The sequence below is a fragment of the Schistosoma mansoni genome (assembly GCF_000237925.1).
Source record: "Schistosoma mansoni, WGS project CABG00000000 data, supercontig 0256, strain Puerto Rico, whole genome shotgun sequence".
Lineage (NCBI taxonomy): Eukaryota > Metazoa > Platyhelminthes > Trematoda > Strigeidida > Schistosomatidae > Schistosoma > Schistosoma mansoni.
Window position 1 is genome coordinate 8023 of NW_017386119.1, and position 15547 is coordinate 23569.

The 15547-nt window shown below is 31.6% G+C and overlaps 1 protein-coding gene across 1 annotated transcript in view; it reads left to right on the top strand.

Annotated features, from left to right (window-relative positions):
* Nucleotides 1–12858: 12858 nt before the first annotated feature.
* Nucleotides 12859–15547, top strand: part of Smp_138570 (spore germination protein, putative) — a gene marked incomplete at both ends in the record, with an annotated part of 22565 nt that continues 19876 nt past the window's right edge. Inside the window, one exon of the mRNA XM_018792517.1 lies at nucleotides 12859–14063. Within this exon, the coding sequence (XP_018644188.1) occupies nucleotides 12859–14063 (1205 nt within the window). The remainder of the gene's footprint in view (nucleotides 14064–15547) is intronic.

A 15547-nucleotide genomic window follows, 5' to 3' on the forward strand; every position in this document is an offset into this window, starting at 1 on the left:
AAAAGTTATCTCATCGCGGTTAGATGAGCATTTTATTGTCTTTAGGATTTTTGTGCTTGGAATAACACTTTGCTCATTGCACACTACGTCTTATAACATCTTACTGGGTATCATTCTAAAGACAGATAGGTTGATTAACACTCAATCTATTGCACTCAGTCTATTGCACATAGCTGAAGCCATTGCAATTCATATTCACAAACCAAACCTTTGTATCCAAAAGAAGTTTGTACGACCACTCTCACTACCTTGGCCATAGGTATAGCGGAGTTTGTAGCAGAATTTCGGTAAACAATTATCTTATTCCTTCCATTTTTTGTGTTTTGTATTTTACTTATTCTCTACATTCGTCTCTTGATTCTTACATAACTACTATATTACTGACCATTCATCAAAATATTTTGTTAGTTCTTTCTTCTCCTTTTTATATATTATGCAACGTAGCAACAGCTTGATTTTCGAATAATTACTTTGATTAGTATTAATCCTTCTCTTCCAATTAATGTTAGTTTATAATCGATGTCATTATATAATTATTACGTAACGTATCTACTCCATGAGTGTTATTTCATTATTGTAAATCATATATATATATATATATATATATATATAGTGTATATATACATAGTGTAGAGCCATGATGAAAAACTAATTGAAAAGAAATTTCTTCGCTCGATTCGTTCCTTTTTAATTAACAAATGTCAAAATGGGAATTTTCAATTTATAATACACTCTGGAATTTATTCGATTAAATAGACAGCTGTTATGGTTCTAACTAATCCGCTTACAATGAATATAAAATAATTTATCATACCTAACAAGCTATTTCGATGGTACAATAATTTCGAAGGATATATATGGTTTCATCGATTGCTCAAATATGTGGTAAATACGATGAACGTGAACTTATTGGTTTCATTTTTCTTCAATCTGTCGTATTCTATGAAGTTAACCTCTCAGTTTCCATATATTTTGTTTCCCTCTTATTTCATCACTGAATTGCTTACAATTAACAATTTGTTATTTAAATTAGTCTGAGTGTAGTGTGATCTACTTATATCCATATAAGTAATGTATAGTGAGAGTCAGTCATAGAATGTATTTTGGCAGAAAACCGATAAGGAAAGGACTGAAATGAAGCGCAATTGGTAGGAAAATGCATGAACAATGGAATTAGAGAAGATGAACTGAATTTACAGAAGGAGCAGTGAAGATTGAGACAATTGATTGTTAATTCGCAAATTAACTGTTTGCTGTATGGTTATCAGAATTTAGTGAGATAATCTGTGATTTTTGATTAAATACTTTCGATTGTCCCCAACCAGTGTTTTGTTCACTATATGAGTACTAGATTCAATTTATTTTTATCGTTAATCACGATAATAGCATCATCACTATTTTTATACATAAGCTAAGGAATAATGGTATATGTAAACATGTAAACATATGTAAACAGTCTAACATCATGGACCATTATGCTGATTTTGTGGACCTCACACTGAGTTTTCCGTTTACAATACTTTGTATAGCACTTCTGGACGTCAACTGTCGAAGGATTCACAGTGAGTTTGAATATATGTAAGAAATATTTTTTGAGTAGAAATCTAGTGAAACCAGACGACACTGCTGGGAAAACTTATGTACGAATCAGTCAATAATATGTATTAACTAACAGTGCAGACATTTAGCCCATGGAATCCTTTTATTTTAGATACCAGGATTAATGCATAATAATACGATTTTAGTAGTGTGGTTATCAATCAGACTCAAATTTTATTACATTGAAAGTCTGTACTAATAAATATTTATCGAATTATTGGTGAATAATACCCACTGAAATGGACTTAAGACTTGTTCCTGTAATTACTCTGGTCCGAAATTCTATATTGAAATGCTACAGAGCCGTAATTATTTAGCGAACACTTCCTGTTCTGGGTATTCTTAGAAGTGAAAATACAAGTTAACTGTCCGATGTCCTGTTCATTTTACGTTATGTTATTAAGTATAGTGGTGAAAACCTTTTAGTTATAAAGCATAAATTACACTCCTATACCTATTCGTTAATGGTATGAGGGTCACAAATCCAATGTGAAGAGATAGTTAATGATGGGTTGAATAAACAGATTAGCAATGATTCGAATTTTTTGGATTGTCAGTCCAAATCAGTAGTTAGATTTTCTGATGAATTTTATAACATGACGATATAAATCCACAAAATACAGTTTTATATGTGAACAGTACTTACTTACTTAATTACTTACTTGCTTACTTACGCGATTATACTGGGTTTCCAAATCACAGAAATCTAGATTATTTCGATCGTTTCAAAATTTCCGTACTTGATTATGTCTACTAATCATTTTGATTACTGTAAAGGATTATGGAAATTGTAAAATGTTGACAGTTTACATGACGAAATGATCCTAGTTAGGTGACCATAGAAAGTTAGGGATGAGTGCACGGATATATCGTTTTAGTATAGGGTTTTATTGTCTATTCAACTCGGAAAAATTAGGTTTCTCAATGACAGATTATGTTCTAAATAAATACCTCAAGTATTACCGTAAGATACGTAAACGTTTAGCATAAAAATGTCTAGTAAAATTTACAATTGATTGATCACTGGATATTGACCAATGTTGTATATGTCAGGTACTTCTTAGTGCAGATCTAATCCTATCGATCAATTTGCAATGTGACCACTAGTCGCGACCCCGATAGCTTAGTGGCAACGTCTCTGACTGTCAAGTTGGGTGACACGGGATTGAGTCTATCAGGAAAAATTAGTCCCTTCAATATTACAGTTACACTTTGCAGACGAGTGCTAGATAGCAGGAGATGTAGATCCAGAGTTTCCTTTCGATTACGTCCAAACGCCGCCTTACATGTTTAGTTAAATAATTGATTAGATATTCGCTGTTTTATCAACAATACAAATTTACAGCTCAACCTAAAATACATACTGTTTACACTTCCAATTATAAATATTGCTTAGGCATATTTGTTATTTCCACTACCTAACAATATTGGGTTTATTAATACGATGTATCTGATGAAAGCATATCACAAGCTATTACATATTAATTCTTTTTAACAATGGAAAGCTATTAAGTAATAACATTCAATGAAATACATTACATTGTGAAGGTTAATGGTATCAAGAAGTGTGCGGAAATCTAAAAAAGTCAGTGTTGTTTGTGATGATGTAGTTTAATCAAATGAAGTAATAATAATGACATAAGAAGAGATATGAAAATAGGATTATTGTTTGTATGGACAAAGCTCTAACAATGACAAAAAACTAGATTTTCAGGTTACATAACATAATACATTGAATATGAAAGCGATGATGGAGACTAATGAACGGTACGGAGGTATATGTTTTCAAAAATAAAAGATGTATCCGAAAAACGGACCATTTTATTATGAAATAATAGATAACGCGAATTACTGAGATTATGCAACTCAGCTTTACTAACAAAGCAAATTTTATACAAATGAATGTTTATTTGTTACGCATTCGGTATGATAGATTCGACTTTCAACAGCTTCAAAATGCTCACAACAATTTCACGATACTCATGCATTCGAGTTACGTAAATAACGTTGTTGAAAACTGCTTGCATTGGTATTAGGTTCCATGAAATATCTCTTATGGTCAATGTTAACAGATACATGTACCATGCTTCAGTCGGATTTTTTGTGGTAGCATTAGATACATTTATAAAGTAGCTCACATTATCTGGTATTGATGATAAAAAGATAAGGAATGAAATATATACGCAAACGATGCTTCCTGACAAGTTCTTTCGAGTGTATTCCGTTTTTTCTGCTTCAAATCGGTGTCGTTTACGAAGCCATAGATATATTTTGATAAACAACACTATACTAATAACTCCATTAGCAGATAATTGAAGCAAACAACTGTCTGTCAGTAAACCATAGTATAACGACCAGCCTATTGTGAAATTTCGGAACCAACATATAGTTTTACCGTAGAAGTTACTCCAGTCGAATTGTATCCATAGAGGTATGACCATGAACACAGTAATTAATAGGGTACAAAGTACAGAATACCAAGCGTATCTGATAGATAACTTGCCATACTTCACTGGGATTATAAAACACAGATATTTATCAAGCATAGTTATCACCAACATGTTACCTCTGAAAGTACTAATAAATGAAAGTATATATCTATATGTTAAACAAAAGTGTACAGATTCATGTTGAATAAAAAAATAAAGTTTTGCATTTGATACATATGGTATACCTCGTGCAGGTATGTAGTACAAAACCGATAGAGTAAAACAATATAACAAGTCAATTAAAGAATAACATCCTAAATATACCACTTGCCTTGTCTTATGTTTAAATGCCAAAAGAAAGATTACACTTGTTGAAATATTAGCAATCACACTGAATAATGTAATAAATGGTAAAACATAAGCGGATAAAACACCAGCAATGATAGAAAGATGACAAAATTGTTGACTTGTATATCGATTTCCAGTACGAATACCTTCACAACCTATTAAAATATCCCATGGAGTTTCAAAAAATGGCCACCTTGAAATATTATATTCCATTATAGAATGTAAACTTAAGTATATTTAGATTAACTATTTACAAACAAATATATATCTATTTATAGAAATTGAACTACCCTTTCAGGTATATATATATATATATATGATTTTATGTACTATTTCCATTGAAATGATCCAATTAACAATAGAAGAAACAAATACTCATTACTTTCTATTTATTATTAAACGTGTTCAATGAATGAAATTGAAAATAGATTGTTAACAAAACTATATTCATTGAAGTTAATAAGTAATTCAAACAACTAACATGAAAAAAAATTCATACTACTTAAATGTTTATTGTAATCTATGATAAAAAAAATAATAAAATTTTATGGAAAGTAGAAATACATAACATTTAATAAAGTTATATAATGTACATGTTACTATGTGGCAAGATTAGGATATTGAATACTATCTTAATCTTCATCTCCCTAGCAACAGGTTTTTCTTTGTTTGTTTGTTAAGGGTATAAATTTATTTTAGAAAATCTTTTTTTACTTCATTTGAATAACAGTTTGTTTTTATATAGTTAACACGTAATTCAATATAGTTCAATGTTAATTATGAATATTGAAAATAATAGAATAAACAATTCATAAAGTTATATGATCTGTAACGTGTTGTTTATGTAAAAAAAATTTAATCTAAAAATCTATCTAATAACGTGTTTGTAAACAAATTGTTGGAACTTATTATTCACTGATAGATAAGTGTTTCCATTCATGACATTAAGGTCCGAGATTTGATTAACCTCTATCAGTGAGCACATTCTGAAAATCACATACCCATTGTACATACATGTAGCATCACTGAATAAATCAACAAAGAATTTGAAAATTTATCATTTCTACAGCAGTATTACGAACTATAGTTAAATTGACAACTTGATCTGCTCTAATCGGACTTCACTATGAAAAACATTAACGCATGGAAACCTGTAGTTGATTGACTGAATTCATTGATGAAAATGTGAAGAGAGTGCACACAACATGGAAATTGGATTTGATTGATCATGTTGGATTATTGAAGAAGAAAATGATTAAGAATAAGAGGAAGAAGGAAATAAATGGGAGTTTGATGTTGTTTGAACTATTTTGCTTGTTTCATAGTTGAGTTGAAGGCAATGACGTGATACGATATCGGTGAAAATCGTATAGTATATGTTCAGTGAAATAGGAGACGAGAGATTTCAATGTTGAAGATGTGTGGTTGTGAACGTATAATACATTTCCCAATAATGATATGTGACATCTGTTGAGACAATACAAATGAATGTAGTAAATGATTAGAGAATGGATGTTATATTGGAGAGTTTGTGGAACATGTTTAGGAGATGAAATGACAGTAGGAAAATAGTGTACATGTGTTGATTAGGTGAAATTTGAGAATTGATTGAAGTGAATATCCTTGAGGTAATTGTCAACAATGTGAATCACAGGATGCATATGGAATGAGTAATCATGAGTAAACATGAGTTTGAATTAGGGAGTTGTTTACTCAGTATACAATGATATTGTTAATTCTTACAAACACAGGGTTTTCCTTACTGTGTGATGCATGATAAATATAGTGAGTGAAGTGATAATTCTTAATGTCCACATTTATTAGCATGGAAACAGAATGTAACAGGAGGATAGTGTTTTAGATTGTCAAGTTCACTAATACAATGCATAAACACTTACTAATTTTGGTTGTAGGGTAATGGACACGCACTATTGAGGATTCGGATATTGTGACGAAGTGCTCTTAATGCATCCAGTTCTTCATTGGCTGCCTAACATTTCTAAGTTATTATCACTACGAAATTCAACATTCTCAGTGTGTCCAACTGATACTTACCACGAAAGCTATGATATACGTAAAAGTTGTTTTCGAGAAGACAAAGGATGCGTGAGAGTTTCCTCGTTAGAGTTTCTTTCTAAATATCATAATTAGGAAAACCACAAAGGATAGGTTAGCGTCAATCTTATGTTCTATTACACATTGAATTATCAGTATTGATCATGTGCTTTCCTAATAACTTATTCAGTTTCACTTGTTTCTCAGCCATTTCGTCACATGTTTAACCACCTTAACCAGTAGGTCACGATTATTCCTCTCTGTGTGTGTATGTCTAGTTAGACATGGAAATCGGTAAACATGGTTGGAAATCACTCAATCAATTTCATGACACTCAGCTCTCTGATGAATCATGGATTTCGCATTTCAGTGGTAAAGACCAGTACTACATAGTATGATTTGCCAAAAACTGACGTAGAACTTTGTTTCGGAAGAAGGACACACGCACACCTCAGAATGGTGTGGTGTTATGGATAAGCGTCGAAGGTGTTAGGAGTGTAGTGGGGTTTTTCGTTTTGTGTGGAAGTGGACGACGACTGTGAAATTTGAGATATTGTCTAGTCCGTGAAAACTACTATAAACCAATCGTTCAATTGAATCATACAATAATAATTTAGTAATTAGATTTAGGAAGGAGAGTGTATCGTTCATCTCATATTTGTTTAGAAGAATGATGTGATCATGAAGAGTGTGAATTTGATCATGTGAACAATTGCCACTCTGTTCAAAATATTCAGGTTATTTGTATTGTATTTTGACATTACTTTGAAAAAATGAGTAGTAGAAAAACAAATTTCAATGAATCTGTACCTAGAAGCAAGTTGAACATGGGATAATTTAGCTTTTGCTTTATAATTTGCAGACAATATGTACGTGACGAGTGATATAATACGGATTGCTGTTTCTCAGTGACCCATCAACTCAGCTTGATGAAGTGCAAGTGGTCAATCTACACAGTTTTAAGACTTATTCGTATCGATCTTACTACAGTTAATGTTAGATTACACTTCATTTAAATTTACCCATTAAATAATGGAATAATTAATTGAACAATCAAATTTTTGACGACGAGTTCACTTTCAAAGCTTTAAAATCGTACGCCTATGAAGAATGACACTCTGATATGAAGTACTCATCTACCTAATGATCGCAAAAATGACTGACAGTGTTGGATGCAACACATCACTTGGACAGTGAGAAAGTAACAAATAAACTCAACCAGTAACTCCTATTCTAGTTTACGTAAACCCTCATTAATCTACTCGACAGTAAATTGCCATAAACCCTTGTTAACTGTAAACGTGTCATTGAAAATTCACATCACAGTCTTTCATTTTCAGGGTAATCTGATGATTTATTCAGAGTTTCACTCTAGTTTGCTTAGTAGGGTGTAGTTTGCATTCGGGAAAGTAAACTACAGTTTGATATTTCAGGACAAGCTAATCAGCTGAAGTCTGGAAAATCAATGCAAATGATGCATTTCAAAACGCAAACTTAATCAGATTTCTTCCTGTATAATGCAATTTACCTATCAACAATCCAACCGGTGTCTTTACTACACTCGTATGTAAGCTCTTAACAAAATGAGGAGAAATTAATGATATTAGAGACCAAATCAGTCCTAACATTTACTGCTTTTGTGTAGCAAACATAAGGTGTATCGATTTCATCCTATGTCAACACTGACAATGTTTCCAGATGTATTTGAGTTGTTAGTACCTGACTGATCAAACAGTGACTATCAGTATTCCCATAGTGTGGAAACACCCAACAATCGATTCTATGTACTGAGAAATGTGGGAATGGCTTACAACACAGTGAATAGGAATTTTTCATGTTCAATGAACAAAACGAAGAAAACTCCTTGTCAATTCAGATTGCTGACTTATTATCAGTGTCACATTACTGACCAGTCACACTTCCCGTTCACTGTGTAAATTCAGTTTGAAAGTTTTGGGACAAGTAGGAAAAATTCAACATCTAGTCTTTATCACATTCAACACGAATGAAAACCACATACTGAGTGCTCAAGAATATTTGGGAACACATAGAACAGTTTGCTTAGACACATCACTCTGGATTAAGGCCACAAGTGTCTGACTGTCCAATTGCTTCAGCAGACACGAGTAATTAGTCAGTCCGTAGATAGCATTCATTGATAAAAGTTATACAAGATGTTCAGAGCTAAGTTTAAATGTTTGTTACTCGAATATCACGCAATAAACTGGAATATTGAAATTGAAGTTGCCTGCAAAATATACCAGGATTGAATGATAGATGGTTGCATACTACAGAAGTTTGGATGACTATGCACTATTCGTTTAATTTACCAGACTATCATTACTTCTAATAACCAAACGGAATCATGGTTAAATATGAAAACTGAAGTGTAAGGTTTGTAGAACATCATCATCATCATGGAACAATGATATATTTATTAATAGAAAACTAGAAATAACACATCGATTATTCCCTCATCATACATCCTAAAGCATTCCAGCGATCAGGTCCAGTATGATTCCACTCTGTTCAGGTTTCGGCTTCTCAACTTTGACCGCTCCATCTGTTGGCTTTGTAGACAATTTCTTCTTATCCCTTCCTAATGATCTTCCTGAATGAAAACAAAGATAATAATTTACGAATTCACAAAATGCAATGAATGATAAAATATTTTGATGAGCACGATTCATGAAACCAAAATACTGGTTACATGAGTGAAAACGATGTGATCAAAATATAATAATGAAATCTTCGACAAATTGAGATGTGTGAATGATACCTGGTTTGGAATGCTTCCTAGTCGGTTTGGGAATCTTCTCTGACGCTTCACCTTGTGTTGTATTGGCCTTATCTAGAAGGAACGAATCAGTATTAATTCAAACATCATGATTCACCCTCTGTATCAGCTTCGATCACCTTAACTATCGTGTATAAACACATGCAAATGAAGAGTACCTATATTTTGCAAATAGTGTTATGAATTCAATCACTTCTCACCTTGATTGCGTTCATTGTTGGTATACAATTATGACGACTGTTCAACATCATGTGTGTGTATTTATATACATGAATGACGTGAATCGAGAACATGAATGAATGGATTGGAGTAGATTTGTACGTCTTCATTGATTAGTTGACAATAATTTCACCTGTCACAATATTATAGTCATGAGTTTCAATCCATTTCTCTTGTGGTCGAAATGAGGAAATGTACTTTTCGTAGTAGGTGTTAGAAGAGGAGAAGTTATTTGATTGTAAATTTTAGATACGGATAACACTGGTTGGACTACTGGGAAGTAAATTGGATTATAGAAGAATCAAACTGTTTAAGTTTGCGCACAGAAATGCATCTTTTGCATTGATTTACCACACTTCAGTTAACTGACTTATTTAAGATATCGATGTGAGGCTCATCTTATCTCAGATAGATCACATTCTCTTCATGTGACTAACAATTCAGTAACTTTGCAACGCAGATTCATAGTCACCACATGAAAACTCACTTCAATTATCAAGTATAACTTGAATGATGTATTTCGCTAATCAATATCAATGTCACCTCTATAGATGAAACACAATACAGAATATCAATGTCAATCCATATCTAAAATTTACAATCAAATAACTTCTCCTCTTCTAACACCTACTACGAAAAGTACATTTCCTCATTTCGACCACAAGAGAAATGGATTGAAACTCATGACTATAATATTGTGACAGGTGAAATTATTGTCAACTAATCAATGAAGACGTACAAATCTACTCCAATCAATTCATTCATGTTCTCAATTCACTTCATTCATGTATATAAATACACACACATGATGTTGAACAGTCGTCATAATTGTATACCAACAATGAACGCAATCAAGGTGAGAAGTGATTGAATTCATAACACTATTTGCAAAATATAGGTACTCTTCATTTGCATGTGTTTATACACGATAGTTAAGGTGATCGAAGCTGATACAGAGGGTGAATTATGATGTTTGAATTAATACTGATTCGTTCCTTCTAGATAAGTCCAATACAACACAAGGTGAAGCGTCAGAGAAGATTCCCAAACCGACTAGGAAGCATTCCAAACCAGGTATCATTCACACAACTCAATTTGTCGAAGATTTCATTATTATATTTTGATCACATCGTTTTCACTCATGTAACCAGTATTTTGGTTTCATGAATCGTGCTCATCAAAATATTTTATCATTCATTGCATTTTGTGAATTCGTAAATTATTATCTTTGTTTTCATTCAGGAAGATCATTAGGAAGGGATAAGAAGAAATTGTCTACAAAGCCAACAGATGGAGCGGTCAAAGTTGAGAAGCCGAAACCTGAACAGAGTGGAATCATACTGGACCTGATCGCTGGAATGCTTTAGGATGTATGTTGAAGTAGTTAATAACGTGTTTTTCATACATTTTTCAATAATTTTATCGCTTTCGATAACTGAATTCTTTTCATTCTGACGTAGTGATACCGAATATCATGGAAATTTTATTTTTACGTTGTTTTTGGTTATTTTTTGAATCAACTCAGATTTCTTTCACATATACTCGTTTTGTTCTCACACCTTGTATCAAGATATTTTGTTATTTCTGTTTTCTATATGTCTTTATCTTTTGGTCGTTGCTACTGTGTATATTTGCATTTATTACTTCAGAGATGTGACTCTACCTCGTAACCTGTTTAAACCAATCACCCTTATATAACTACATTAAACACTACCATTATAGCACCTAATAAATTATTATGCAGTATCATCAGGTTGATACAGCTTTTGGATCTAAGTGTTTTACTTATAAATCATTTCAAATATTTCGCTTATTCATCTCTTGCATCTGTGAACTTCAATAAACGATATAGACTTCTGTTTTGTAACAATACATGTGTATTGGAAATTGACTTTTCTATAACGTTCCTTCATATTTTTCTAATGATAACTACTTGTTTCACATAGAAAAGTAATAAATTACCTTTTATCCATGCAATCCATCATATGGAACACGCCTCAACAGTTGAAGCCATTGAAATTCATACAATTACTTACTTTTAGGCATTTGAATAAAATCGTGTTTACTCACCAGCTACTTTTCAACCGTATTCATATCATTGTGTTATGTTGAAATATACTTTGTTGTATGTTTAATATAATATATTTCATTTTATTGTTACCCTTTAACACTATTATAGTTGCAGATCGCTGATGAGAAACTGTGGTGAATGAGTACACAGTCAGGGACAACCAAATGTATTTAAACACAAAATTACAGAATCTCTTAGTAAAATCTGAGAACCATACAACAAATATTTAATTTGCAAAATATCAATCAGATGTCTCAAACTTGACCGTTTCTTTTGCAAATATTAGTCAATAATATCAGACTTCATTGTTCTTTCGTTTCTATACTAATCATTCTTTGTTGTTGTTGTTTTCTTTTCTTTCATCTTCTTAACAATCTGCTTCCAAACATTTCACTTCCGATTGATGAAACATACTACTACTTATATCTATCACCATCAGTAACACATATCACAAAACTACCACCCCCCCCCAAAAGAAAAAGAAAAAGAAATTCATATTATTTCACTGCTCAACTATTATTATATTGGTTTCATTCAATTTCACTAAATTTCACATTAAAGAATCATATTGTAGTACATTTAATGATTTTTTAAATTACATATTTACATTGATTATAATGATAATTTTATTTTTGTATTATCAATAAAACATTTTATTACTACTACTCAAGTAAAAAGAAAAAGAACATACTTCAGTCAATAATTTCAACCCGTTTAATGATAAACTAAATTTTTTGCTCAACTTTGTGGTTTAGTCAAAGTTAGACATTAACACCGCTGGTTACCAGCTCAGTGGTCTAGTGGTTAAGCGCTCACGTGCGAGACTGATAGGTTCTGGGTTCGAATCTCGCGAAGCAGGATCGTGGCCGCGCGTTGCTGAGGAGTCTCGTAATAGAACGAAACAGCCGTCCAGTGCTTTCAGGTTTTCCATGGTGGTCTAGCTTCAATTGACTCATGATTTCAACTATATATATATAAATCTTTTTTGTTCAAAATATCCCTTTCATCTAATTATTTAAAAAACATTTTTTCTAAAAAAATAAAAAAATTACAAGTGAAATGTATTTAGTAAACAAAGATGGATAGTGGCTAACGGTGAAATTCAGGACGCGCTTTTCGTCGTATTTGGCACTCGTCAGTTGGATGTACTGTATACAACAAACACCATAGTCAAAAGTGCATAGTTATAATTAATTTTACATACAGAATATAATTAGTTATGTACATTAAGTGCACTACTAATAGTAGGTGACTACATACACATATATATATAATCCTTAAGTGCATTTGTTTCCTACAAAAAATGTTATATTCTCAATTTATTCATTAGTTACAATAAAATGAATTGGATTCATGGATATTTTTTAATCCTTTTATTCTATTCATCAATAGTCTACTGTAAAAAAAGTTCTAACTCTTATGAGTATGATGATGAAGAGGAAGATAATAAACGATTCAATTATTTAGATTATTCATTGCAAGAAGACATGGTAAAAGATGATTATTATGGTTCATATAATAATGAAGGACAACAACAAGATAATAATGAACAAGGATCTGATGATACAAATACAAATTACAATACAAAAAATGAGAATGAAGGAGATGAGACAGAAAATAATGCAGATAATTATAATTCTAAAGAGTCTGATCAATATTATGACACTAATAATTATGCTTCAACTAAACCTTATCAAAATGAATATGGTTCAAATTATAATGATAATAATAATGATAATAATAACGGTGATGATAATGGTGATGATAATGGTGATGAAAATGGTGATGAAAATGGTGATGATCATGGTGATTACGGTTATGATAGAAGAAAATCTACAAAAAGCCCGTTGAAAAAAAAATCAAGTCAAAAAAACGAGAAGAATTACTATTCTACTGAATCAGATGATAATAGTAATAATGATGATTACTATAAACCAAATCATGAGAAATATAATTCACATAATAACAATAATAATAACGATAATGATGATGATGAAGGGAATTCGAATGACAACTACGGATATAGAAGAAAAACGAAAGGAAAAACACGAAAAACTAAACATAATAAAGAATCAGATGAAACAGATGAGAATGATGCTAATAATGATGATTCGCACAAAAAATATGCAACAAGTTATACACGAGACAAATATCCATCAAAGAAAAAATACTCTTATAGTAAATATTACAGATCCAAAAACAATGCTGAGGGTGATGATGACGATGATGATAAAAATAAAGAATACAATCATAATCATAGGAAAAAATCTAAAAAAGTATCTAGACGAAAGAAAGAATATACAAAGAGTAATGACGATAGTGGTAATGAAGATAATGATAATGGAGAGAATGAATATCGTAGGAAATATAAGCCAGTTAGTAGGCGGAAAAAAAAGAATCCAAAGAGAACTACTCATAAGCGTAAAAACCACGAATCAGATGCCGACGACGATGTCTCACAGAGGAGACATTCTAAAAAGCATTCTAATAAATATAAATATGATAGTGACAGTGAAAAAGATGATGGTAATGATGATACTAGTCAGTAAACAGGTGACGGCATACAGTAATTAATCAGATATCATAATGACAAATTTAATATTTAAAAAATGATTTTTTTATCAAAACGATAAACAATTATTTCCTTTTTTTCTTGATAAGATGAAGTGGGAAGAGCAGTGTAATAAAAACCTTTTACTCAAGGATATAAAACTATAATATTTAGTTTAATGTACTCTAAGCAAACTAATAAAACCATTATACAACAATATGCATCAACTGTTGTACACTTTTTTAATGTTACCCAGTAGTAACTACTCACATGTTCTATTTCAGGAAGAGTTAATAGAAATTAAAGGAAATTAAATATTGCCTTGTCTTAATTTGGTACTGCCTAACAATATACACTGAAGCTAAGTAAATATCAGTAAATATTGATAGCAAGTACTTCACTCATCATTTTCTAGGTCATTATACATGTATACATGATCTGTATTCGAGCTATGATTGTTCCTGCATGAATAAGTAAATGAGTATCAAGTTGTATTTGATTTGAAATACGAATTTCAAAGGTTACTTATTGACTGTTTCTATTAGTTATTCAGCTACAGATATGTAATAGCTTTGATTAAATTAAGATTTGCGAAATTGTTCTGCGGTATTACGATTACAATAATTTTTATATATAGTTGAAGTCATGAGTCAGTTGAAGCTAGACCACCATGGAAAACGTGGAAGCACTGGACGGCTGTTAGATTTAGCATAAATAAGAATTTTACCGGTTAAATTTGAATAGACTGTTTGGTAAGCAAATACTTTCTGACCAAACAATAGTACAACAGATTTGGAAGTGATTTGAAATGCCTGACATCTTGTTTGGAAATTTAAAAAAAAGATTTCTGTGAAAACAAAGATCTTCATAGGTTTTCTGTACGGATGATTATATAGTGTCTATTTGCTTTTTTTCTGAAAATTTATCTGAAATAGAATACGATAATCTTTAGCATTCTATTCGAAATGTTTTCTGAATTCACCTAATTCATAGCCATCATAAATATATCTGCTATTGGGTTCACTTTAAATCTTAGAACAATCAGGACAAAATTCTATTCATCAACACAGGTAGGAAGCTTAAAAACTACCAGTATGTTACAAATATTTACTTAGTTTGGTTATACATTATTCGAAAATTGTTAAATCATGACTTAGATATTACATCAGAGTAGATTACGTAAAATTAGTATTGTTTGGAGTGAATAGCGTAAAATTGTCACTTGTCATTATGCTTCTTCTAAGATATAAACTTGGTATCAGACATTATATCTTGAGATGATGGAGAAGATTTGTAGCTCAGGTGGGTGATTTTGATGGAGTTTTGTTCTCTGACTTGGATGGTTTGGTCATGGAGCTTTCATCATCCTTCTGAACGACATCATTAGTACAAACTTCGGGTAGAAGTGAAGTGTTTAAATTTCTCCACATGTGATTCACAGCTTGTTCTGTGCACCTCGATGTCAACAAGAACCAATC